Source organism: Juglans regia, chromosome 2 (assembly GCF_001411555.2).
Source record: "Juglans regia cultivar Chandler chromosome 2, Walnut 2.0, whole genome shotgun sequence".
Lineage (NCBI taxonomy): Eukaryota > Viridiplantae > Streptophyta > Magnoliopsida > Fagales > Juglandaceae > Juglans > Juglans regia.
Window position 1 is genome coordinate 27,047,611 of NC_049902.1, and position 24,056 is coordinate 27,071,666.

Consider the following 24,056-nt stretch of genomic DNA (forward strand, 5'->3'; position numbering starts at 1 on the left):
GTATTATAAAATAAATTTAACATATTATATAAAATCACGTTAATTTATAAATTTTTTATTTTTATTTTTTAAATGTAAGACTTCTTACATATAGAATGAGCTAGCATGCATGAGAGCCAATGGAGAGGACAACTCAAGATTTATGTATCAAATTATGAATTAAGATTTTCTATAAAGTTTTTAATTTAAATATTTGTAAATTTATAAAGCCACAAATATGGTGGGTAAAACTCACAATATAAAATATTGTCTAACAATAATATAAAATGAGATATATGTATGTATGTATTAATTATCGAGACTTGGTTTGCTTTTAAGATTAAAATTTAAAATCTTGAAAATTTTAAAAAATTTTCATTTTATTATTATAATTTTTTTAATTCTTATATAAAATAAAATAAATTTTTTAAATTTTAAAATAAAAATAACATTAAAAATATATTTTAAAAATATTTTATTTAATTTTTAATTTTAATCTTAATTCATTTTATCTCCTAGAAACACACAGGCAATCTCTCTCGAAAGGTACAATAAAAGAATGTAGAAAATGAAAATACGAAATAATATTGCAGATATACACACACGAGTCATGACAATTGACAGGAAGACAGAGACTTTTATGGCGGTGAGTAATGCAGCAGGGTCGTGGTGAGGCACAGAGACGTTGACAAAAGACTTTATGGTTTTCCCAACACCTTTTTTTTTTTTTAATTTTTTTATCACTCATTTCTTCTTCAATTTTAGTGTTAAAAATTTTAAATATTAAAAATTAGAAAAAAAAAATGACCACAAACATATGAATGAAATGCATGGCAAGTTTTTTATTTTTAATTTGAGTACTCAGCACTCTTATACTATATATTTATTGAAAAAAAAAATAAAAAAATAAAAGCAGATGTGTTATATATGGCTGCTAGATAATTTTTTTTTTTAACCATTTTAGGATTTGCTTTTAAATTAATTGGCTGCGCAAGGAGACGATAAATGATTTGGATAGTTTTAAGGTGTGTAATCAATAATCATGCACTTCATTTAAAAAAAATTGTCAAATTTAAAATAGTAATTATTGTATTTTTTTTTTCAGAGAAGAGGACGATGTCCGAGATTTTATTGGTAAAATCTCGCTTATAGCGGATAAATACTGTAATTACATCTAAACATTTTGGGGTTTACAAGATAACCAAAAAAATATAAACTAAGATGCCAAGATTCTAAACCTAGCTAGCTGATCTTATACATAAACTATACAAATCCAACCTACATTACATGAAACAAGGGATCCACAAAACAGGGGATTATTTACATCTTAGATAAGGAAGACTAGTCCTTTCCAATCTTAACCACAGAAGCAAGCAAACTATAAATACTGAACACACAAAGAATCTGAGTCTCACAAGCAGTTTTTGTTTTTTTGGATAAACCTTGGAATAATTAATGGCCCGTTTGGATATAGAGGTTTTCATCTCATCTCATTTAATTTCAATTAATAATTTTACTACTATTTACAAATCATCTCAATTCATCTCATCTCACTATCCAAACGATCCCTAAAAATCATTTAATTACATGTTACACCTTCAAATTATCAGTAATTTTATAATTTTCAGCTTCCATTAAGATATGATATGAAAGCCATAATTATGCAATGTCACCTTTTTTTTTTATTAATCTAAGTGTAATGTCTCAAATTTTATAGTATTTATAAAAAAAAAAAATGTAGAATCATAATTAATTAGTTTGAAAGCACAAAAACATAGTTTTCCCATAAAATAAATAAGACAATGAAGCCATTTAGGTAACGTTTAAGAGGCAAATCAATGTTTGCTTTTTCGAAACAACTGAGTTTCCTATATTATCAGAAGATTAACATTTTGTCAAACTGGTTTTGTCGAGTATTTAGAACCAGCTAGATTTATTAATCTTCAACACTAAACCACAAGGGTAATGATCGATACCCTTACACCTAATTTATTATTGCTTTATTATTCAGTTTTTTTTTTCTTTTTGCTATTTGAATCTGGATTAAAAATCTCATAATATGAGCTTCTTGCATAATCTAGAAGAAAATAAATTCAATCAACCAACCAACGTGATCACGTAAATTAATTTAAAATAATTTCAATTTTATAAAAATTGATTCAAAGAGCAAAAGAAAGTCAAGTTTTATAAAACAGAATTTATTTTTAATTAAATTACATGATTACATTAGTTGATTGAATTTATTTTCTTCTAGATTATGCACGAACATCATATTCTGATATTTTTAATCCAAATTCAAAGAGCCAAAAAAAAAAAAAAGGATAGTAAAATAACAATAAAAAAAGGTGTAAGGCCAAACAACAATGGGAGGGACTTCAAAAAGAAAGAAATAAACAAAGAAAAATAAGCCTCTTTGATAAAGAAAAAACATGTAAAAAAAAAAAAAAGTCCTGTTAAAAACTCACTGAATGCATCAAGTTGAAATATGAATAGATAAAATTAAAAAAACTATTGGTATTTTTATTAGAAATTATATTATTTGATATTTTTCTAACCGGATGCATTCAGTAATTTTTAAACAGAAAAATATAGGTCAAATTGGAAGGTGACAAGGGTGTAAGATTTTTTGGAATTTACTATATTACAACAGTGTCTAACATATAACAATGTCAAGAAAGAAAAATAGCTTTCAAGTGGGCACACACCTCGACCATCATCTCTTTTAACATGGCTTTCCAATCCAATTGCTTTCTCTCAATATATATAGCTTACAATAAACATGGATGATGGAGTCCCATTTTTCTTCTTTCTAACACCATGTATAATAGCTCTCTCTTGGCCCCATGGAGGCCATAAGTTATAACCAACTTGCAGTGAGTTTCTTGTAAGTCTACTTCAAATAGATTTGTGCTATATGAACTTATACTTTTACTTATAATTTTATTTATAAAATTCATTTTATTATTTTTATTTTGAAATTTAAATTTTAAATTTCATAATTTTTAATATATTAATAACTGATACGTGGATAACTAGATTTTTTATAAGTTTTTCTTAAGTTCATATAGCATTTTTCCTTCAAATATTTTAAAGAAAAAAAGTCCTCTAATTTGATGGCTTCAAAAGAAATTTTGAGAGGTCTGGATATTGAGTTGAGATAAGATGAATTAAGATAAAAATTGAAAGTTTAAATAAAATATTATTTTTAATATTATTATTATTTTAAAATTTTAAAATTTTAAATTATTTATTCTATTTTACGAGAGAATCTATTTCAAAACATGTCTAATTTATAAAGTTGAATGATGTGACATAGTTGAGGCCTTCCCGATGTGCAATTTAGCCAAAACGGTTTAGAACATCCTCATTGGCTTGGTTAAAGTCTAATGATAGCTAAACTTTAGTCAATATGTGCCAAAAAAACCACCACATTGGATTAGACATCTCTACAAAATTTTAGACTTTTGCTACAGTTGTAACGCCCCGATCCCGTAGGGATCGAAGAGTTACTCCCTATTACTTTAAACTCACAATTCATCAATATATTTACAGACTCCAAATTATAAAGTCATCATAATACTACAAAATCTCTTAATAAAATCCATCAATTCTCAAAAATCTTCTATGAGTAATCCACTATGCTTAAATAATCATCTCACCATTGCTCTATAATCCTGATCCTTAGCTTAACTATTCAAAATCATCTGAAAAATATTTAGAGATAAGGGATGAGTTATCAACAACTCAGTAAGCAAAAAATATATACTAGTGTGTAAACATAAGCATTTATCATAATTCAGAATGCTGAACAAAATATTTTTCTTTTCAGAATGCAAAATCATAACATGTTATCAAAAATATCAGAGTGAAAGTTTCAGAAAATATTCTTATTCAAAAGTCTTTTGGCATAGCATAACTGACCACCATCATACCAGAACATCATATCACATCAGATGCCATGTTTAACCCCCGTAGTAGGGTTGTGCAAACCCCAGTAGCTAATAGAGCAGAAACAAAATGTGAATCTTCCCCTTATTTATTCTCGGAGCCCCGAGTGTGCACACATGAAAGATCACCAGAAAAATCATTTTGTTTCCAAAGTGAGTTCACCAGAAACATAACAGTTGGTACCAACCCAAACAGAAGCCACTATTAGCACCCGTGGTAGGTCAAATAGATCACAATCCACAAACCAAATCCCGATTCAGAATGTCATGCCAAAAGTTTTCAAAAATCACATCATATCAGAGTACAGAACATCTTCAGAATATAATAGAATCAAATCACAAAACATAATTTTATGCACAAACTTTTATATTAGCTCTCTTTTGCATAGTTCAGAAGCAAAATGCAAAATAGCACGTCTATACCAGTCATGCCAGAAAATACTTTATTCTTAAACAGAATCTCATGAGTAATGCAGAACAAATAACTGAGGTAATTCAAATATCTTTTCATAACAAAACATGCATATTTTCAAAAATCAACCTCAACCCATTTTATTTTTATGCAAATATAGCATAGGAACCCTGCTTATCTGGATTTCTTAACTTTTTCAGAATTTTTCTCAAAATGCCGAACAATAATTAATCGTCACCTATAAAATAATCACGTAATTCTCGTAAATTTCCAATTAATAATGTATTTCGATATTTAAGCCTAACCTTCTAAAATAAGCTATTTAATTCCTCAAAAACTTAAATTCACGTAATCCTCAAATATCGTCACATTTCTCAATTCATTAATGTCCAAATAATTAGTCCGACTAAAACTCAAAATCTAACTTATTTACTAATGAAATAAAATTGTAAAACTTAATACTAGCCAATATATTTATACCAAAATATTTTAAAATTAAACAACTACAACTTAGATTCATTTTGAAAATTAACTTAATCATATTTAGAACTCATATATTTAGTAATTTAACTTCTATCCGTAAATATAAATTCTTATATTACAAATAAAATCCCGCACATGGCAGATGATAAAAACATGATCAATACATACTCATTCAAGGGCATTTTTGGAAAAGAAAAACTTATAATCTGCATGGCTCTTTGAGAAAAATAACCTAGGATCTAATATCACGTGACAGGGGCCATGCTTACCGAAAGCTATGTGCAGTGGTGGCTTGGGTGGAAAACTACGGCGGCATGGCTGGGGGCGGTGGTAGATCACGGTGGTGGGGCACTCTGAGAGAGAGAGAGAGAGAGAGAGAGAGAGAGATGAGTGAGAGAAAAACCTCACGTAGAAAAAGAGAGAGAGACGGAGAGAGAGCTCGGCACGAGAGAGAATGAAGCTCACCGTGAGCCTGAGGTGGCACACGGCAGACCAAAGGGCTAGGTGGAGGTCGATAGTGGTGAGCTCGATGGCTGGGCAGTGATGTTGCTTGAGGCTGTGGCAACCAGCGTGGAGGAGTTGTTATATGTGGATTACTCTGTTTTTAGTTGTGAAAAACAGAGGTTCACCGTGTGATTGCAGGTGACTTGGTGGCTTCCTTGCACAGTGCTTACAAGGCTGGATCTAGTGGCTGGCCAGCAGTTGTGAGTTGGTTGTGAAGGAGCTCTGGCAATGGGGGTGGTTCACGGTGATTTGACTTACAGTTTCTGCAAGGGTGCACCCTCCATGGCTAGGTTGTGGAGTCTAGGAGAAGGTGTGCCCTGGTTGTTGTTGATTGGATGGATGCTAGTGGCAGTGGTTGTTCCACGGTGGTCCCGTGGTTGACGCTAGGACAACTAGCTGTTGGGCTTCACGCGGTGGTGAGGACGGGCATTGAAATTGGACGGTGGGAGGGGCATGCAATGCAACGCTGTGTTTACTATCTTTATGGCAGTGTACGTATTTCGTGGTTTAGGAGGGCCGAGGTTGTTGTTTTGCCATGGGGTCTTATGTTTAGAAGGAAGAGAAGTGTGCAGGACGTGTTTAAGGCGCATAAATATAGAAACAAAAACTGATAAAAAACTCTCGAGAAACAAAAGGGAGATACGTGAATTAGTGCATAAGCGTGGAGATATGTATCGCATGGAGTCGGATCCTAAGTTCCCACGGCTTGGGCGGCTGGGCCCATTTCAAAAACATTTGGGTCCAAGTATGGTAGTGAATAATAAATAAATAAATGAAATGACTCTTTTCTAAGTTGTGGGCCTTAAACCAAAACTCTACAATATTCCAACTTGTCTCTTGAAAAATATTTATTAGCCCATATAAATATTTGACAAATCAACTAGCTTTCTATACACATAAATCCAGAAATTTTAGAAAGCAGCTTGGTGTTGATCTCAGGTGTTACAACATTGATTCTCCAAATTTGTAGGTGAACAGTAGGTTAGCCAAACATTAAAATATTCAATTCTCACTCCTCTCACAAAATATGTAGGTATTTTTTGTAATTATGAAATTTGGATCAATTTATTATTATTAAATATAAAATGTGATAAAAATAAATTAATTAGTTAATATTAATTGGAATATTAATCATTATGTTAATTATAATGATAAGTTAATTATAATATAATTAATATTAATTTAATATTTAATATTTAATAAATGTGATAAATATTAATATTAATTTAATTATAATATAATTAATATTAATATTAATATTTAATAAATGTAATAAAGATTAATTTAATTAAAATATAATTATTATCAATATTAAATTGATAGAATTATAAAATGTGATACAAATAAATTAAATAAAAAAATATTAAATTAATAATATTTATTATTATATAGAGAATAAATGACTAATTTAATATGAAGATTAAATTTAAATAAAATAGATAAATATAAAAAATTATGAAATCCATTAAATTTTAAAGATAAATTTGAGAATACTCTTAGGAAAGAGACAGATTGCTTGTCTGCTCCACCGTAACCGGAAAAGACATTCGTCATTCGTGTCCTTGACGCTTCTTTCTTTTGATCTATTAAAAAAAAAATCATTTTTTTTTTAATTTTCTCATGCAATCATTTATATTGTATTTTTATGATAAATAAATTATAAAAATCGAAGTAGTTTTGAATTTTTAATAAAAATAATTTCTTTCACAAATTTAGGTCTCGTTTGTATATATAAACATTTTTATTTCATCTTATTATTATAATTTTTTAAAAATTTTTACATAAAATATAATAAATAATTTAATTTTTTAAATTATAAAATAATAATAATATTAAAAATAATTTTTTATTTTTATTTAAAATTATCTCGTATGACTGTCTAAAGGAAACTTGAATGTTGTGGGGCTTGCCTTTTGACTTTTGATTCTCGAGTTGGGTGAATAATTTCATTCATCTTAGAAGTTAGAATCCATTAGCTTGTATTGCTTTACCAATTGTGCACTTGCAGCCTAATAACTCATAATCAAAATAGTTAATTATCTGTGTAATCTATAAAATACAAACATGTTTTCAATGGATCTCGCCGTTTTTTACATACTCTAATAAATCATATTTGAAGTTTTTTCCAATCCAAACTATTTTTTTTAATGCATAATCCTACTTTTATGATACTCGAAAAAATATTATTTGAAAAAAATTATTATATTTTTAAGTCGGTATATAGAATACATCATTCACATCACTTAAATTATAAGAATTTATTTATAAGATTCAAATTTTAAAATTTATCTTCTAAATTAAATTATGTCATGTAAGCACCTTATTAAATATGCTCTATGTACCGACTTGATAATAAAATTTTACTTTGAAAAATGGGTTGATTTTTCAAAAGAAGTTTGTTGACCATTAATAACAAGTAAATGATTTATACAGTTCTGAATTATGTAAGTCTTTCGTACTTTAAAAAAAATTAAGAAAAATATGTAATTCATATGAAAAAGTCAACTTTTTCTTAATCAATCCATTTTTTTTCCAAATAGAGTGTCTAGTATTTATATACTGTATCTAGTATTATTTTAATAATAAGTAATAAATAAGCTTAACATAACTAAGAAAATCAAGTTCTATTAAAAAAATAATAATAATTATGGTTACCTTCATTTTCAATATCCCATTTTTTATTATTATCTTTTGCATTTCTTTATATCAAATAATTGTATCTACCCATGAAGATAAAAAAGTAAAATCACATATTTTTAAGCGGGTGTGCAGGGTGTGGAGCTTTTGTGTAGCACAACTCATATTAGAGATATGTTTCAAATGTAACAGTCTCGTATAAATCTTTTATAAAAATGTGAGTCTCATAAAAAAAATTAAATTTTTTTATACTTTTTCATAATAAAATTTACTTTTTTATAAAAAACTTATGGAAGACTTGTGCATTTAAATTTGTATATATTATTTCTCTTACAAATAATTGTGGGGGCTCCTCCTGACTTTGCTTAATTTAGACCGGCAATAGCAAGTGAGCTACGGGACATTTACCGGCTGAGCATGTAAGTTTTGGGCAGCCGAAACGTCCACAAATAATCCCGTACAGTGCGCGCGCGTCTGTGGCCTCCACACGACTTTCTAGATTCTGGCTGGGATTTTCCGGTCGATTCTCAGGTAAGTTTCGTTTTCACTTTTCATTCATTAGATCTCCGATTCCTTTTTCAAGAAACAGGTTTTTGAATGTGACGTTGGTTCGATTCTTAACACAATTAATTCCCTGTTTTTTTTTGACATAATTCCCTGCGTTTTGGAACTCTTTCACAGACATTTTTCTTGTGAATTCTTGTAGATGCTTTGATTTTACATGTACATGCACGAGGCTTCTATTTCCTATTTCGTAATGCATTTTCGTTATTTTGTTATCCTATTAATTCTGTATTGCAAAGTTAAATGCGTGTAAAGTCCTGTTACCATGCTTTCATTCTTTTGAGGTTTTTGTATAATTCGAAATATTATATGCACGTAAATCTGAAATTGAAATAGGGTTGTGGAATGGTGACAAATTCCTCCTATCGAAAGGTCTGGCTCCTGCTCTTGGTCATAAATATTGCTTATTGCTAGCTAATTATGACCGTATGACAAGTCCTCTTGCCAAAAGGTCTGGCTCCTGCTCTTGGTCATAAAAATTTCTGATTGCTAGTTAATAATTGCCGACTTCATACTCATTATTTGAGGGCCTTCTTTTCCTGTCTATACTCTAGGGTTTGTTTCCATGACGGTTTGGTGTCGCGAATGTTTTAGGCTAAAGTAAGATTACTATAGTGATTGGCACTCTCTCATGCTATATAATTCTACAAGCTTGTGTTGTTCAAAGTGACCTTAACAAGTAATTTTTAATTTTTTATATATTGACAAGTTAAAATCTGATGCAAGAGATGCCCAATCTCTCTCGTGATGTGACGATTATTAATTTTTTGAAAGTGAGTTAATGAGAGAGTTGCACTGATCTGTGTTGTTGACATACCATTGGAACCCATTAGTTGGAAAAAATTATTTTAAACTTAATTCATTTAAAAAATCCATGTGGTTGGAGAAAAACATAAATGAATTCAAATTTCGTGTGTTTGAATCCCAACTAACCAACTTGAATGAATTGATTTTGGACTCACGTGAGTTGGACAAAAAATGACCATATTGCATCAAATTTGCTACAACTCCTATTTCATCTCCATTTAAATCTAGTCACTTTTTACTAAATCCCAAAAACCTCCCTACTTCATTACATTTATCAAAGGAATTCCATTTCTCTCGTGTATATTCCAAAAAAAATATTGAATTGCAAAACTAATTCAATTCATGTCATTAACAAATTTAATTCTAACCAACCAATTCAATTTCTTGTAGTTAACAAATTGAATTGTGACTTTGAATTGTTCATTTCTTCAAAATCGAATTGAATCAAATCAAATGCAATTGTGCCATGGATTAGTCTAAAGACTCTAAACAGGATAATTTTTGTGATAATTGATTTTTTGTGTGTCATCATCTAGCACTCAGCCAATGATAAGGAACCATGGATATTTGAAAAAACTAAAGTTCATAAAAGCCACTGGTTGACAGAAAAATACAGGGTGTGGGTGCTTTCGGTGTTCATGCTGGTTATGTTCTCTCTTCGTGGTTTTTACTGCATATATCGAAGTCGAGATGGTGAGATAATGCAGAAAATTAGGACAGATCAACCTTTGGAACAGCTGTACTACTTTAATATTGAGGATGGTAATTGCACTATAATTCATAAATTTTATAAATGGTTAATTGCAAAATCAGTACTTGAATTTTCACATTTTTACAATTCAAGGCCTCAGTTTTTAACTTTCGAAAAATTGATACCTGAACTTTAAAAATTGTGCAGTTAGATATCCCCGTCACTCTCCCGTTAGAAAATTAAGGGAGGATTGCAATGTGGCACCACAATGCCACATGTCAGCCAATCAAAGACTGACACATGGCCTCCCGTTAGTTTTTTAACGGGAGATTGACGGAGGTACCTAATTGTGAGCTTCTTGAAGCTCATGTATCAATTTTGCCAAAGTTGAAAACTGAGGACTCAAATTATAAAAACATGAAAACCCTAGTATTGATTTTGCGATTAACCCATGTTATAATGGTAAGTTGTTAACCATATTATTAGCTTTATTGATTTGTTAATGTGACTGCTACAATGAACATGTTCTGTTATTTGTATAGCATAGAATTTGTGTCAATTTTGTACCCAAACATGCAAATCTTTGTTGTCTCTAAAGTGTGATTTCGCTATGATTATTATCAACCTCAGAAATTAATTTTCTCTAACTACTGTTACTATTCTTTTTGACACATTTCATGCTCTTTGCAGGGAAATTGCTTTGAAAAGAGGAATACATGGATTTTTTTCTTAATGGAATGAATGATGAGGCATCTGAATGCCCCTTTAGTGAGAAGGAGATTAAAAAATGTCCATTTTTGAGGAATATCAACAAACCCACTTGCTTTTCCTTCTCTTCAGTGAATATCCTTGCTCCTGTGAGTTTTATCTCTTTTCCTTTTATGCCACTTTGCGATTTTTATTAAGTTTCTTATTAATCTTGACTACTAGATGCTGATGCGTCAATGTGATTAAATATTGAAGTTGCTTGTGTTCTATGTTCTTCAGGGCTGGGGAGCCAAAGGCCCAATATTTGAAGATGGTCCCAATTTTGATATGGCGTTTAGGCTCTTTCATGGGAAGGATGGGGTTGTCCCACTCTTGGGGAGATCTAACATTCATGGTGAGATTCCAGAACCTGAGCCTGCACCTCAGTTCAACCCTTTAGCAGCGAAAGCGGCCACAATAAGTTTGTCAGCATTTGGTTTTGGAGGACCATTCAGCTTTGGTAACTTCTCTGAGAAACGAAAGCAGCAGAAGAAGTCTGAGCCATCCCGCGAAAGGGAACCCCCTTCTGAGGTAGATTAACTCCTTTTGCAAGCCATTTTATTCTGAGAAATGGGGAAAAGAAAAACTGTACAAAATGGCATTTGTAATCAAGGTGGGTGCCTGCTTCTGTGTGGGATGATAAAATCTGTTATGGGTTCCTACTTCCTAGATTTCAGGTTCAAAATTTAATTTATAATTTTATATCAAACAGTGATTTTCTTTTTAATGTTGCAGGAGGAAATATGATATAAATATGCTTCTTGGAATCATGCCCCTTGCTTTGAGATTCAAATAAAAAATCTACTTGTTGTGAACCTGACCAACTGCTTTTTGTTTCTGATCAACCATGCAGAAAGGAAATTTATCAAACCACGAGGCGCTGGGAAATGAGTGGTTAAAAACAGGAAACTGCCCAATTGCCAAGTCCTACAGAGCCGTCAGCCATGTCCTTCCACTTGTGGCAACAGCACTTCGGCCACCACCTGGTATGAAGTTTAAATGCCCTCCAGCAGTAGTTGCTGCAAGGGCAGCCCTGGCCAGGACCGCCCTTGTTAAAACATTGCGCCCTCAGCCACTACCTGAAAAAATGCTAGTAATAGCTGTCTTAGGCATGGCTGCTAATGTGCCCTTGGGTGTATGGAGGGAGCATACTCAGAAGTTCTCACTATCTTGGTTTGCAGCAGTGCATGCGGCTGTGCCATTCATAGCCATGCTCAGGAAGTCTGTAATGATGCCCAAAACAGCTATGGCATTGACAATTGCAGCTTCTATCCTGGGGCAGGTTATTGGCTCAAGAGCTGAGCGGCTCCGGCTTAAAGGAGTGGCTGAGAGGGGAAGGGTGACAGCTCACATAGAAACTGCAAATGAAGTCATAGGTTATGATTCCAGCCAGGTTGATGGCATCACAGGTGGTCATTGTGGTTCAGAAGGACTCAAGTACAGCACACTTCCTGTCAAAAATGATGGGCCAAGTTCATCGGCAAGTACGTGTTTCTGATTGTTACTTCGTGAGCTGGGTTTTGAATAAAATAAAGTGTGTTCAGTATTGCTACCATGCAGTGGAAGAAACGGAGATTTGAACGTTAAAGATTTACCCTTTAGTAATACATGCTATTTAACTATAATATCTTGTGCTTGTGTGATATGGTGAGTGGTAATTTATGTGTATGTTCACCCAAAATATATAAAATGTGCAGGTATTGAACTGAACATAGATCAACTCATTGTTACATAAAATGTGCAGGTAATTGCTCTATTCGAAGTGCCCATGAATAGATTGCTTTCCTCTCCCCAGGTAGTTCGCTTCGTTCAACCTTGTCGGGTGTAGCCCTTTAGAGTTTTGAAATGAATAACGGGAAGTTTTAGACCCCATTTGGAACTTGAACTGAACATAGATCAACTCAATTCATTTTAATTTTAAGCTAATTTTAACATACAAACAGTTCAGTTTAATTTTAGGTTGATTCTAACATCTAAACACCAAACTCTCAAGTCACTAAATTCATTTCAACTCAAAACTTCTTTACACGTACGATCCACAATCTTTTTTAACTCAACATCTATTTAGATATAAAATTCACAACATTTTTCAACTTCTTATAAATAAATCTAAATTCATCTTACTATCCAAACATATTTACACTCATCTTAAGTGAACTCCACAAAACTCACTCCACCATCTTAACTCACTACTATTTATAAAAGAGTAATGCTACGTACAGTCGTGGAATGCGCAAACGCCGTGCAATCGCTTTGAAAAAGAGTGGAGTCCACTATTAAAAAATTAATTTCTTTTCACTATCTTAACTCACTACTATTTATAAAAACACTCAATTCATCTCAACATCCAAATGGGCCCTTAGTTTTGCTCATGTATCTGGTCTAATTGACCGTTCAATTTTCTAAGTGGGTAAAAATATATATGATTTTGACTCCGAGATTCAAGCCGAATTTAGAATTGAAATATATATTTAAAAAGGTTTAATCCACAAGTAATTTAAAAGCACAAGCAGTTGTGATAACAATTATCCTATCCAAATACAAGGCAATTGTTGGAGGATTGGGAGAAATATAGAATAAGGCAGGCATCACCTATGGCTATGTCCCTGGAAAAAGGAGGATCATTTTAGGTTCGGCTACATAATCATAATTACAATACCATTACGTCAACCAAACTGATTTAACAGACATGAATTCAGTAAACCTTGGAGATCACCAGCATCAAAGAAAAGCCATGTAGAAACAATGTCTAGCCTAACAGCATTTGCAACAATTTGAAAATAGAGCTCAAACATGAAAGAAATATATTACAGAAACAAGAAAGATGCCTCCCATTCCTTGGCTGCGTTTCACTACCAAAAAATAGTAACTCTAAAAAGGCTGGAACCCACAGCCATTCTCAGCCTCGATAAGCGCCTAAGCATGCCAACCATATCTGCACAGAGAAACACCCGATCGATCCACCAAACCCCAAGAGCATCAAAATGCAACGTCTCTCATATTATGCAACAACATGATACACCCAGGAAAACATGCACTATTCTGTACAAACGTCTAATATCTCAAATTTAAAGGCGACTTCAAAAGCCACCGAATTGTTGCTTTGAAGCTCCACCATATCTACCAGGTGTAACACCACTGCTTCCATAAGCTGGAGGTACAGTGCTCAACCCTGGACAATCTCTTGCCCAATGCCCAGGTTGATGGCATTTGAAGCATTCGCCTGAGGAGCTGCCAACACCAGGCCCAGAGGAAACTCTATTAGGATAGCTCCCTCCTAATGCAGGACTACTCATGATACTGGGGCAATTTGTGGAGCTATGACCAGTACCCCCACAACTGTTACAGAATGGATATGAACCAGGAGTGCCAATTGCAGCAGCAATAGAACTATTATACTGGTTTCCATACCGACCAGCTTGGTGTGATGGTACACTGAAGTCTTTGCCAGCATTGCTACTGTTCCCGGTATAGTTCATTGATGGTGTTGGTTGCCTATTTCCAATATTCCCAACTACAGTACCACTTATTCCAGGGTTAGGAGAGATACTTTCTGTATTTGAAGCAAAAGAACTATAGTTCCCTGCTTTAAGCTTTTCCATAAAATCCAAAAGGAATCTGGATTCAGATGCAAAATCTACCTTTTCTGCTTTGACCACTGTTGACTTTACTCGTTGTTCATCACTGTATGTCTCCTCCTTTACTTTCAACTTGAATATATATTTTGTAAATAGAACCTTGCGAATTATTTCTCCAAATTTATCATCATCTTGCTCTTCATACTTCAAATAATACAAACTTTTTGCAGGCATACCCATTATCTCCTCACCGCATTCCTGAAATGCAGTTACCCATGTTAAGCCTGTATGGTCTTGTATCTGGAACTGAAGTATATACCTGTAATCACACTCCTCGATGGACTGATCGCACCTATCACACCGCCATTTCCCATCCCCATTATTTGTAACCTTTTTGTTGCATTGTCGATCACCAATCATGATAGGACATGCTGTGTAACAGAAATTGTCAACCTTCACAAATGAAATGGTTGCACTGACAGTGATCCAATCTGGCTTCTCAGATGTCCCTAGCTTCTCATCTTTGATTTGAGATATTGTCTTGCGACTATCTGTCTTACCCACACTTGTTTCCCTGGAAATAGAGACAGATGGGATGCTCCTTCCTTCCTTGTCAAACCATTCTTTCAGCCTGTGAGCCTCAGGAAAATTGGGTTCAATAAATAGTTGACTGGTAGAGATGGTCCCCAGTGCCTTCCCATTGAAGTCATTTACTCTACCAGCTTTAACAGCCAGAATGGGGAAAACCCCTGAATCACACATGTTTTGCAGTCTCTGTCCTTCTGCATTTACAAGGTTTCCCCACAGAGTCAATTCAACGCTTCGGCCAGACATGTCCTTCAAGTGTAGGATTCTCCTCTGAGTTTCAGTACCATTTTTTCTCATTATTGAAGCAGGGGGACTGATAGAAGACACGATACCAATTACATCCACAATGCTGTTGCTGTCCATGCCTTCAATATCACTTATGGGACGGAAGTGAAACTGCTGCTGTGGAATTGTGCTATCATCTTCAAAGCAAGGCTGTATTATTGAAATGCTCTCTAAAAAAATTTCATGATCATTTTGGAGGTGGTTGAAAGCCTTTTGAGCAGGTTTTAAACTTCCCTTGGAAATCAGATAGACCTTACCAGCTTCAATCTGGTTGTAGAATTGATCAGCCACAGCATTAAAGCAAGTTGCCCTAATTTCCCCACCATCAGAATCAAGAAGATCAAAAGAGAATACTTTACCATCACCACGGGGATTATTGTAGTGCTTAAGTTCTCCTTTTGCTGTGACTCTAGCCTTAATTGTCCACCGGCCCTGGTATGGATTCAGAGCAGCAATGGGAGTTATCCTAGGGGGAGCTTCATTTCTAGCTACTGGTCCTCTGTTAGTGTACATTGGAGGTGGTTGTTGATATCCAGACTGAGGTTGACGAGTAGAGGTATTTAGAGGAGGCCGCAAAGCTTCTGGCCTGGGGTTACGGAAATTTGTGTTCTGACCACCATATGACCCATTTAAGGATGCTGATCCCGGAAACCCAGTGCTATTCTCCACTTTAGGGTGCATGGAAGGTGCATTAGATGCAGCATATCTTCCTGAATCGGAATTTGTTGGATAAGTATTGCCATGTGATTGATTTATTCTAGGATGCTCCATGGATGCCTCAGCCATGTTTGGTTTACTAGCCCGACCACCAGGTGAACTGCTGGCAAAAGATGAGAGATTCCCAATTTGCATCCCTGGTTGAGCTATGGAGGACTGTACAGCAACATTTCTTGGAGCTGATACAGGTTCTCCAATTAGATCCATTTTTTCCAGTATCATATCCAAATCAACAATGATTATAATCCTGCTTGCAGTAATAAAGTCAACATGTCATCACCAAAAGCATGCTATAGTAAGAGAGCAAAAACAAATCAGGAAAAAATGACTCGGAAGAAAAACTCATAAAACTGAGACTTCTTTTAAAGGCAAGTACCACTCACACACCCTGTGTAAACTGCTGACATCCCCCTGAAGATCAATGGGGTAGGATATATTACTTGGTCCAAAGACCATTTAACGCAAAAGTATTCTGAATTAAAAATCTTACAGAAGAAAAAGTGTGTCTCACAACTTAAAAAGACAGAAATTTCAAGTAAAGAATGGACTCTCAACCATATACCAACATATCAACAATTTCCAACTGGACCTAACCATTAAGTTTCTAATTTTCAGCACATCTAAAGATGCTACAGGCTAACAAATTTGACCATCACACACCAAAAATGCACCGCTCGCGATGGCACCTATGGTGGGACCCATTGATGGGGCCTTACTTGAAACATTCTCTCTTTTCCTTAAATATATGTGCATTGAAGTGCTGCTTTCCATCAACCAATACACAGGAGCATGCTCGCATTGAACATGTCAAGGAAGAATAATTATTAGGATATCATAGGATATGGACAGGTGATACCTCCAACCTATCATAGGATATCATGTCATTAAAAATGAATAGTTACACAAGCAATTTTAATGTCATGGCATATTGTGATAGGTTGGGAGTACCACGTCATCTGTACTCCAGGACTACCTAGTAATTTTCCATTACAGAAACATAATATAGAAGCAGAAAATTCAGAGTAAAAAGAAAATCAGAGATAAAAATTCAAGGACCATGCCAAAGAAACCTTATTTACATAATTGAAGACAAGGACAAAAATTAGTGAAATAAACTAATATCCCAAGATCAAATAAGCAATTTCACTACTTTTTTTTGTGATAAGTAATAAGAAACTTTATTCCCAAGAATAGGCAAAGCCCAAGTACAAGGGACATATACAAAGGAAAAACCTACATCTTTCTAATAACAAAAGAAAATCTAAAACAAGTTCTGAAAGTTATCATCTTCCATTACAAGAGTTTTAGCCTACAAACACAAAGTACTAAAGAAAAAATCCCTAAGTTCTACCATCGAACGTTCTTTGTCTTCGAAACATCTCTCATTCCTTTCAAGCATAGACACCACATGAGACATGAAGGAATCATCTTCCAAATATCAGCAGCATACTTTCTTCCCTTTAATCCATACCACCCTGCCAATAGATCCAGCACTTCCTTAGGCATCACCCAACAGTAAACCCGTCCGATTAAAAACCTCATTCCACAAGAACATGGCCACTTCACAGTGAAGAAATAGATGATTAACAGATTCTCCAACCTTCTTGCACATGACACACCAATCAGCTATGTACATACCCCTCCTAAGATTATCAGTTGTCAAAACTTTGCCAAGGGATACCACCCAACTGAAAAAAGCCACCTTGGAAGAAACCTTCACTCCCCAAATATTTTTCCAAGGGAACTCACTGCTCCTGTGACAGGTTAATATGCTGTAATAAGAAGAAACCAAGAACTTAGAATCTCCTGCATGAACCCACAGCATACTGTCCTCCCTTCCTAGCATCACCTTTGAACAATAAAGTCTTTCCAAAAAAGCAGTAACATCATCCACTTCCCAATCATTGACATCCCTAATAAAGTTAACATTCCACTGAATATTATTATCAATGCATGGGAAAGAATGTTCGACAGCTGCAGTTTGATCCCTTGCAATCCTAGAAAGAGAGGGAAAATCCGACTTAAGTGTAGAATCCACACACCAAATGTCATGCCAAAAAAAATTCTCTTCCCATTTCCCACCTTCAATTTAATATGATTAGAGAAATCCCCCCAGCCTTTTCTAATGAACTTCCACAAACTCACCTTATACAAACTCTAATATCTTCTTTTTCTTTTCTTTTTTTTTGATAGGTTACACACCTCTAATATCTTTTGAGCACCAACCTCCCCACAAACTTCCATATTTTACATCAATAACATTTTTCCATAAGGCATTTCTTTCCATGTGATATCTCCAAAGCCATTTCCCAAGTAGTGCTCTCTATTAAACAATCTCAAGTTTTTTTTATCCCCAACCCACCACAAGTAATCGATTGACAAACCTTTTTCCAACTAACCAAATTGAACATTTTTTCTTCTCCATTACCACCCCACAAAAAATTCCGATATAAACTCTCAATTCTTCTTTCTACCCTTGCCGGCAACGGGAAAAAAGATAAAAAATAAGTAGTAAGACAAAGTACTTTTATCAATGTTAATCTTCCCCCTTTAGACTAGTAAATCAATTTCCAACTAGCTAACCTCTTTTCAATTTTCTCAATCACCCCATCCCAAATAGTAACTGATTTATGTGAAGCCCTCAACGGAAGACCGAGATATCGCATAGGAAGTGAAGAAATTCTGCAACCCAATATATTGGCCAAGTCCGAAATATTCTGAATGGTACCCACAGGAAGACACAAGTATTTTTTTCCTCTAAAGTGCTTACAAGACATAAGTATTTTTTTTTTATCAGTGAAGAAGAACTTTAGGCCCAGTTTGGATACACAAAATCATCTTATCTCATCATTACAACTTTCCCAAACTCCCACGCAAAATATAATAAACAATTCAACTTTTTCAAATTTCAAAATAAAAATTATATTCTAAGAATATTTTATTCAACTTTCAACAAAACATCTAATCTCATCTGAACTGCGTAACCAAATAAGAAAAGTAAGCATAGCCCAAGTACACGGGACATATACAAGAGCAACTCTTATGCTGCAAGACATACGTATTTCTTATACTATAAGTGGAAATAGAGCTAAGCACATACAGCATAGGGATCTGAGTGAATAAATTAGTATATATTATTGACATATAGTTCAAAGAAGATATTTGGCAGTGTAGCATGTTTAAGCTGATAATAAAATGTGCAAATGTGGGCTTCCAGTCACTTGTGTTTTGAATTGTGCCACAGCATGTGGCTCTATGCATGATAGACACCAAAAAACAAAAAAACAAAACCATGAGTTTTTTTGTGCCAGTTTTTTAGCGCATGACTCATGTTTTCTTAGGTATGCCCATTTTTCTCTTGTTTTATTCTTTTTTTCTTATCTTGTACCTTACACAAAAAGTTTTACTTTTAGGTTTTGCGAACTTCAACATTTTTAAACTTAAAAATACTTGGTCTACAAAGAGATCTTACAACAATAAACTTACAAACTGATGTGGTTTGATGTGATACGTTAGATTGTAAAACTCCTATTGTAAAGTCGATATGGCGTCTCAAATCAAATCACGTCAGTTTGTAAGTTTACTTTTATAATTTCTCTTTATAGAACTTTTATAATTTCTCAAATCACATTACATTCACTTCTCTTTTAAAAAACATCAGCATAACTCATAGTACTTGCCAAGGCCCAAAACAACAAAAAATCTATTGACCACCAATGCATATATAGAAACAAAAAGTTGACCATATATATTTCAAACCGTAAAAACGTTGACCATGTAACACCCTAATACACTTAAGATGAAATTATGCAACCACATTACACAAGCTATACATGTGCCATCATTACATTCACTTTTCCGTAAAGAAAACCTTCCAGGCCTATAAGAGCATTAGTGAAGCTACTCTTTAGCCAAAATTTGACTAGAAAATTCATTTTTCCTAGTTTAGCTAGCCACTTTCAACAACATCAAATAACAAACTCTCTAAACCTATCCCTTATTCATTTTAAATAATTATTTCCATTCTTCCCTTGCAATTTTTATTCTAATTGTAGTTGGAAAGTTTATTTAAGATAATCATATTAAAAAAACACATACACATAAAAAACATGATAATTTCTAACAAATAAATTCTTAGTTCAACATAACTATATATAAACATACATTGCTTTGAACTTGGTTGAATGGAAAGAAATGCATACATACTACACACAATAAGGGGAAGTTTGGATAGTGAGTTGAGATGAGATAAGTTGAATAAAATATTGTTAGAATATTATTTTTATTTTGAGATTTGAAAAAATTGAATTATTTATTGTATTTTGTTTTGAAACTTGAGAAAATTATAATGATGAGATGAGATGAGTTAAGAGGCTTTTTGTATCCAAACCTCCCCTAAGAGTTAACAACATAACATATAGTACTTGGCAAACAGACATGAACTAATTGTAATGTGATACCTTTCCCATTCATTTGCTTTTTTCTAATAACAACAGAACATATAGTAGCTAGAGAGCTCCAGATCTACCAAGGATAGCATAGTGAAAGACACGAAATAAATAAAATAAGCAAATAAATTGAATGGCCAGCGAATTTGGCTCAACAGATTTGGCCTCTGAAAATAGCTCTAGCTATTTATACTGTTCATTTAACTAGTTCATTGTATGATGCTGTTTAAGGGAATTGGATAATATATAGCCAAGCAGTTGGTTTGCCAAGCCGACTATGAATGCTCTAATACGCTCACTCCAATATACAAGCAGTTCCACCAAACTGTCATGCCTTGTGGTCATGATGAAACATGACTTGCTTAAATAGAGAGCTACTAAAACAAAAATTATATATACAACAATTATAGAAAAACAGTTTCAGGTCCTTCACAATTTTTTAAAAAAGTGACCTTTTTGACAAGTGAATTGATTCAACAATTGGTATCGGAGAATGTGGAAAGATGTGCTTGTTCAAACATGCATACTCATTTTATCCCAACATGCCGTCAAATCACCAAACCATAACTTAAAGCGCATATGTATTTCCCAACCCTCAAAAGTATATATCCATCAAGAACAATTGAAGCGATTTCAATAATCTGTCTTAATTTCCACATTTTCTCCAACAACACGGTCTAGAAAAACAAGCAAAGCCAGACCCAGAAATCTTGAACAAAATCAATCTATTTCAGCCAAGAACCGACAATTCCCCCGAACACAATTAACGAAAACAGAAGCAATTGACGCAAGAAAGTCTTACATGCGGTTTTGGACGACGTTACAGACGAACTGAGTCAACTGGACGACAGAGCCCTTCTGCAACTTCCCTTCCTTGACGAGAGCATTCATCTGCGTGGCCAGCATCCCTTGCTGATGGTGAGACCCATCGGAGAGTAAGACCCTATACCTCTCGGTATTGCTGTGCTGCTGTGCCTGAGTGCTCACCTGCTTCACGTCGATCACCTGGAGCACCGGCTTCACCTCTTCCGCCTTCAGCTCCCCGCGGCACATCATCATTATCGCACCTTCCGTCAGATTTATCGCCATTTAAGGAAAAAGATTGAGGCGTTTGGACAAAGTGAAAGTGAGGCAAAATCTGGTTGAATCGGACAGAAAGTGAACAGAAAGTAGAAGAGTTTCGGTGAGAGTGAGAGTGAGAACGAGAGAGTCGAACAGTTTTTTTAATAACCCTAGGAAGGAAGAAGCGCCATCTTTTAAGAGGGAAACCGCTCTGTTTTTCGACTTTCGGTGGGACGGAAGGGCATTGTGGTTTTGTATAAATGTCGAACATGTCCCAAACTTACGATGCACACTAACCGTCCGCGTGTCTTTCCTGTTCCATGCCACGTTTATTTCAGCCGCTTGAGCTGAATCGTTTAAGGCAAGGTTTGTATATTTTATTGAATTTTTTTATGAAATTAAGGAGAACAAATTTAATAAAAATATAATAAATTATTTGAATATATTATCTTTAATATTATTTTAATATAATAATTCTATCAGGCTATTGGAAAAGATTTAAGCCTCGTTTATTTTCAGAAAACATCTCATCTTATCTTCTTTAATCATTACAACTTACCAACTTCCAATACAATACAAAATAAACAATTCAATTTTTTTAAATTTTAAAATAAAAATAATATTAAAAAATATATTTTAACAATATTTTATTCAACTTTTTAATTTTAATCTCAACTCATCTCATCTTATCTCTAAAAACAAACAAGTCTTAGAACCGTAATAAAAAAAATTTAATACTAGATTTTATTTTCTTTAAATTAACCACACGTGACTTGGCTTATACTATGGCTAGCACAATTCCTTCCTATACTATGGCAACTATTTGGCTTCCTAAGAAAATCACAAACTAAATTGATAGAATTCAAATAAAGTTCTGGTGGGAGTTTCAGACTAACAAAATTCACAATCTTACACCAAAATCTTGGAAATCAATTTGTCAACCTAAATCCTTAGGAAGCTTAGGAATGAGAACTGCAACAAACTTCAATAATTATCTTATGAGCAAAATTACTTGGCATCTTATCAATAAAGAAACAGGCACATGCAAAGAAATGCTCATCCAAAAATATATGAGAAATTCAAATTGGAACAATATCTTTTCAAAACCAACAGATTCCAATTTCTGGAAAAGCATTCTCAAACAAAAAGACTTCATTCTCTCGAATCTCTGTATCCAAATCAACAATGGGGCAGGAACTAAAGTTTGGACAGACCCATAGGTACCTTCTATTGATAGATTCACTCTAAAACCAAAAACACCTGAAACATGGCAAGACCCTCAAATGACAATTCCTGAACTCATTCTTGAAGAGTCAAGAAGATGGAATATAATTTTGTTATAGGCTTTTTTTACTAAGAAACAGTAACTGCAATAAGGAAAATCAATCTAACTGAGCACCATTATCATAATCAGTAGGACAATTCACGATGAATTCAACATACACCAGATTTATTTTTTGTAAAATCAGCTTATACAACTATTGTTATTCAACAAAATGAACAAAACTCAACAAATCTCACTCCCTCATGGAAAAAACTCTGGTCCCTTAATCTTCAAGATAGCAGCAGAACTCAACAAATCCCACTCCCTCATGGAAAAAACTCTAGTCCCTCATGAAAACAACAAGATAGCAGTAGAACAATTTGTCAACAAAACCTTAAACATGTATTAGGAACATTGTAAAGCATGGGAGTGGAAAAGTTCAAAACTCAATTCAAATTGGAACTGGAAGCCACCTGAATTCAAAGACACCTACTCCATCACATTTGATGCTACAGTGAGACAACATAGTAGTACATCAACAATAGTTTGCAGATCAAACAATGGAGAAGTTCAATTTGTAGTGACAAGGTTTGTATGGAATACATATTCAAATCAGAGTGAAACAATGGTAGCCTACGTAGGAGTTCAAGAAGTATCAGAAAAGTGATCATAGAATGGGATTCATTGAATGTCATCAACAACATTAATCATCCACAAAAATCACACAATTGGAAATCAGAAAGTGTAGCAAGGGATACCAAGTTTTTGTTAAAAGACTTGGAAGAATGGAGAGCAATGGGCATATTCCAACAATAAGTTTGGAAAAATCCCTCTGATAGAAATACCACCATGTTTATTAGCTTTTCATAGTGGGAAGGACCCTCCCTTAGGTATTAGAAGCATGATCTCATGAGATGGTTTGTAATATAATCTACTATTGTACTAATGTTTTTCTCCAATGAAGTCACTTTAGGGAAAAAAAAAAAAACTGCACAAGACTTGCCTGACAAAAAAAATAAAGAATATAAAACTGATAAAAAATCTGTAAGTGCCCTTGTTTGTCTTGGGATAATGCTCTTTTATTTTATTAATACCCAAATTAAAAAAAAAAAAATCTGCCTTTTATTTTATAAAAGTCATCAAAATATTGTGTATAATGTATAGATATTTTAGCCACAAATAGATTTTATAAAAATAAATTTACAAATTGATATGACTTGATGTAATATATTAGATTATAAAACTATTTTTATTAGAAAGTAGATATAACATATTATATAAAGTTATATCAATTTATAATTTTTTTTTGTGAATTTTTTTTTATAAATGTAGCAATTCTGCTA

The 24,056-nt window shown here is 33.6% G+C and overlaps 2 protein-coding genes across 3 annotated transcripts; one reads left to right on the forward strand and one right to left on the reverse strand.

The window, feature by feature from the left end:
- The first annotated feature begins 8,363 nt into the window (after nucleotides 1-8,363).
- Nucleotides 8,364-12,481, forward strand: LOC109004018. 2 transcript variants are annotated; one of them, XM_018982403.2, is made up of 5 exons: nucleotides 8,374-8,493; nucleotides 8,863-8,977; nucleotides 10,715-10,881; nucleotides 11,012-11,302; nucleotides 11,625-12,481. In XM_018982403.2, exons 3-5 carry the CDS (start codon nucleotides 10,741-10,743, stop codon nucleotides 12,267-12,269), a joined length of 1,077 nt encoding a protein of 358 aa, XP_018837948.1. In that variant the 5' UTR covers nucleotides 8,374-8,493; nucleotides 8,863-8,977; nucleotides 10,715-10,740; the 3' UTR covers nucleotides 12,270-12,481. The 2 variants fall into 2 exon arrangements, with proteins under 2 accessions (XP_018837947.1, XP_018837948.1); XM_018982402.2 differs by lacking the exon at nucleotides 8,863-8,977 and having other exon boundaries at nucleotides 8,364-8,493.
- An 897-nt stretch (nucleotides 12,482-13,378) lies between these two features.
- On the reverse strand, nucleotides 13,379-21,644 carry LOC109004017 (replication protein A 70 kDa DNA-binding subunit A-like). Its single transcript, XM_018982401.2, has 2 exons — nucleotides 21,190-21,644; nucleotides 13,379-16,186 (listed from the first exon to the last, which is right to left on the reverse strand). Exons 1-2 carry the CDS (start codon nucleotides 21,474-21,476, stop codon nucleotides 13,852-13,854), a joined length of 2,622 nt encoding a protein of 873 aa, XP_018837946.2. The 5' UTR covers nucleotides 21,477-21,644; the 3' UTR covers nucleotides 13,379-13,851.
- Between the last annotated feature and the right edge of the window lie 2,412 nt (nucleotides 21,645-24,056).

What these genes read in the sequence shown, in the direction of transcription:
- LOC109004017 (XM_018982401.2), bottom strand. Translation starts at nt 21,476, where the DNA reads ATGGCGATAAATCTGACGGAAGGTGCGATAATGATGATGTGCCGCGGG. An exon ending in AACGTCGTCCAAAACCGCAT is followed by an intron (nt 16,187 to 21,189) that starts GTAAGACTTTCT and finishes TACTGCAAGCAG; the next exon opens with GATTATAATCATTGTTGATT.
- LOC109004018 (XM_018982402.2), top strand. Translation starts at nt 10,741, where the DNA reads ATGGATTTTTTTCTTAATGGAATGAATGATGAGGCATCTGAATGCCCC. An exon ending in CAGTGAATATCCTTGCTCCT is followed by an intron (nt 10,882 to 11,011) that starts GTGAGTTTTATC and finishes TATGTTCTTCAG; the next exon opens with GGCTGGGGAGCCAAAGGCCC. An exon ending in AAAGGGAACCCCCTTCTGAG is followed by an intron (nt 11,303 to 11,624) that starts GTAGATTAACTC and finishes TCAACCATGCAG; the next exon opens with AAAGGAAATTTATCAAACCA.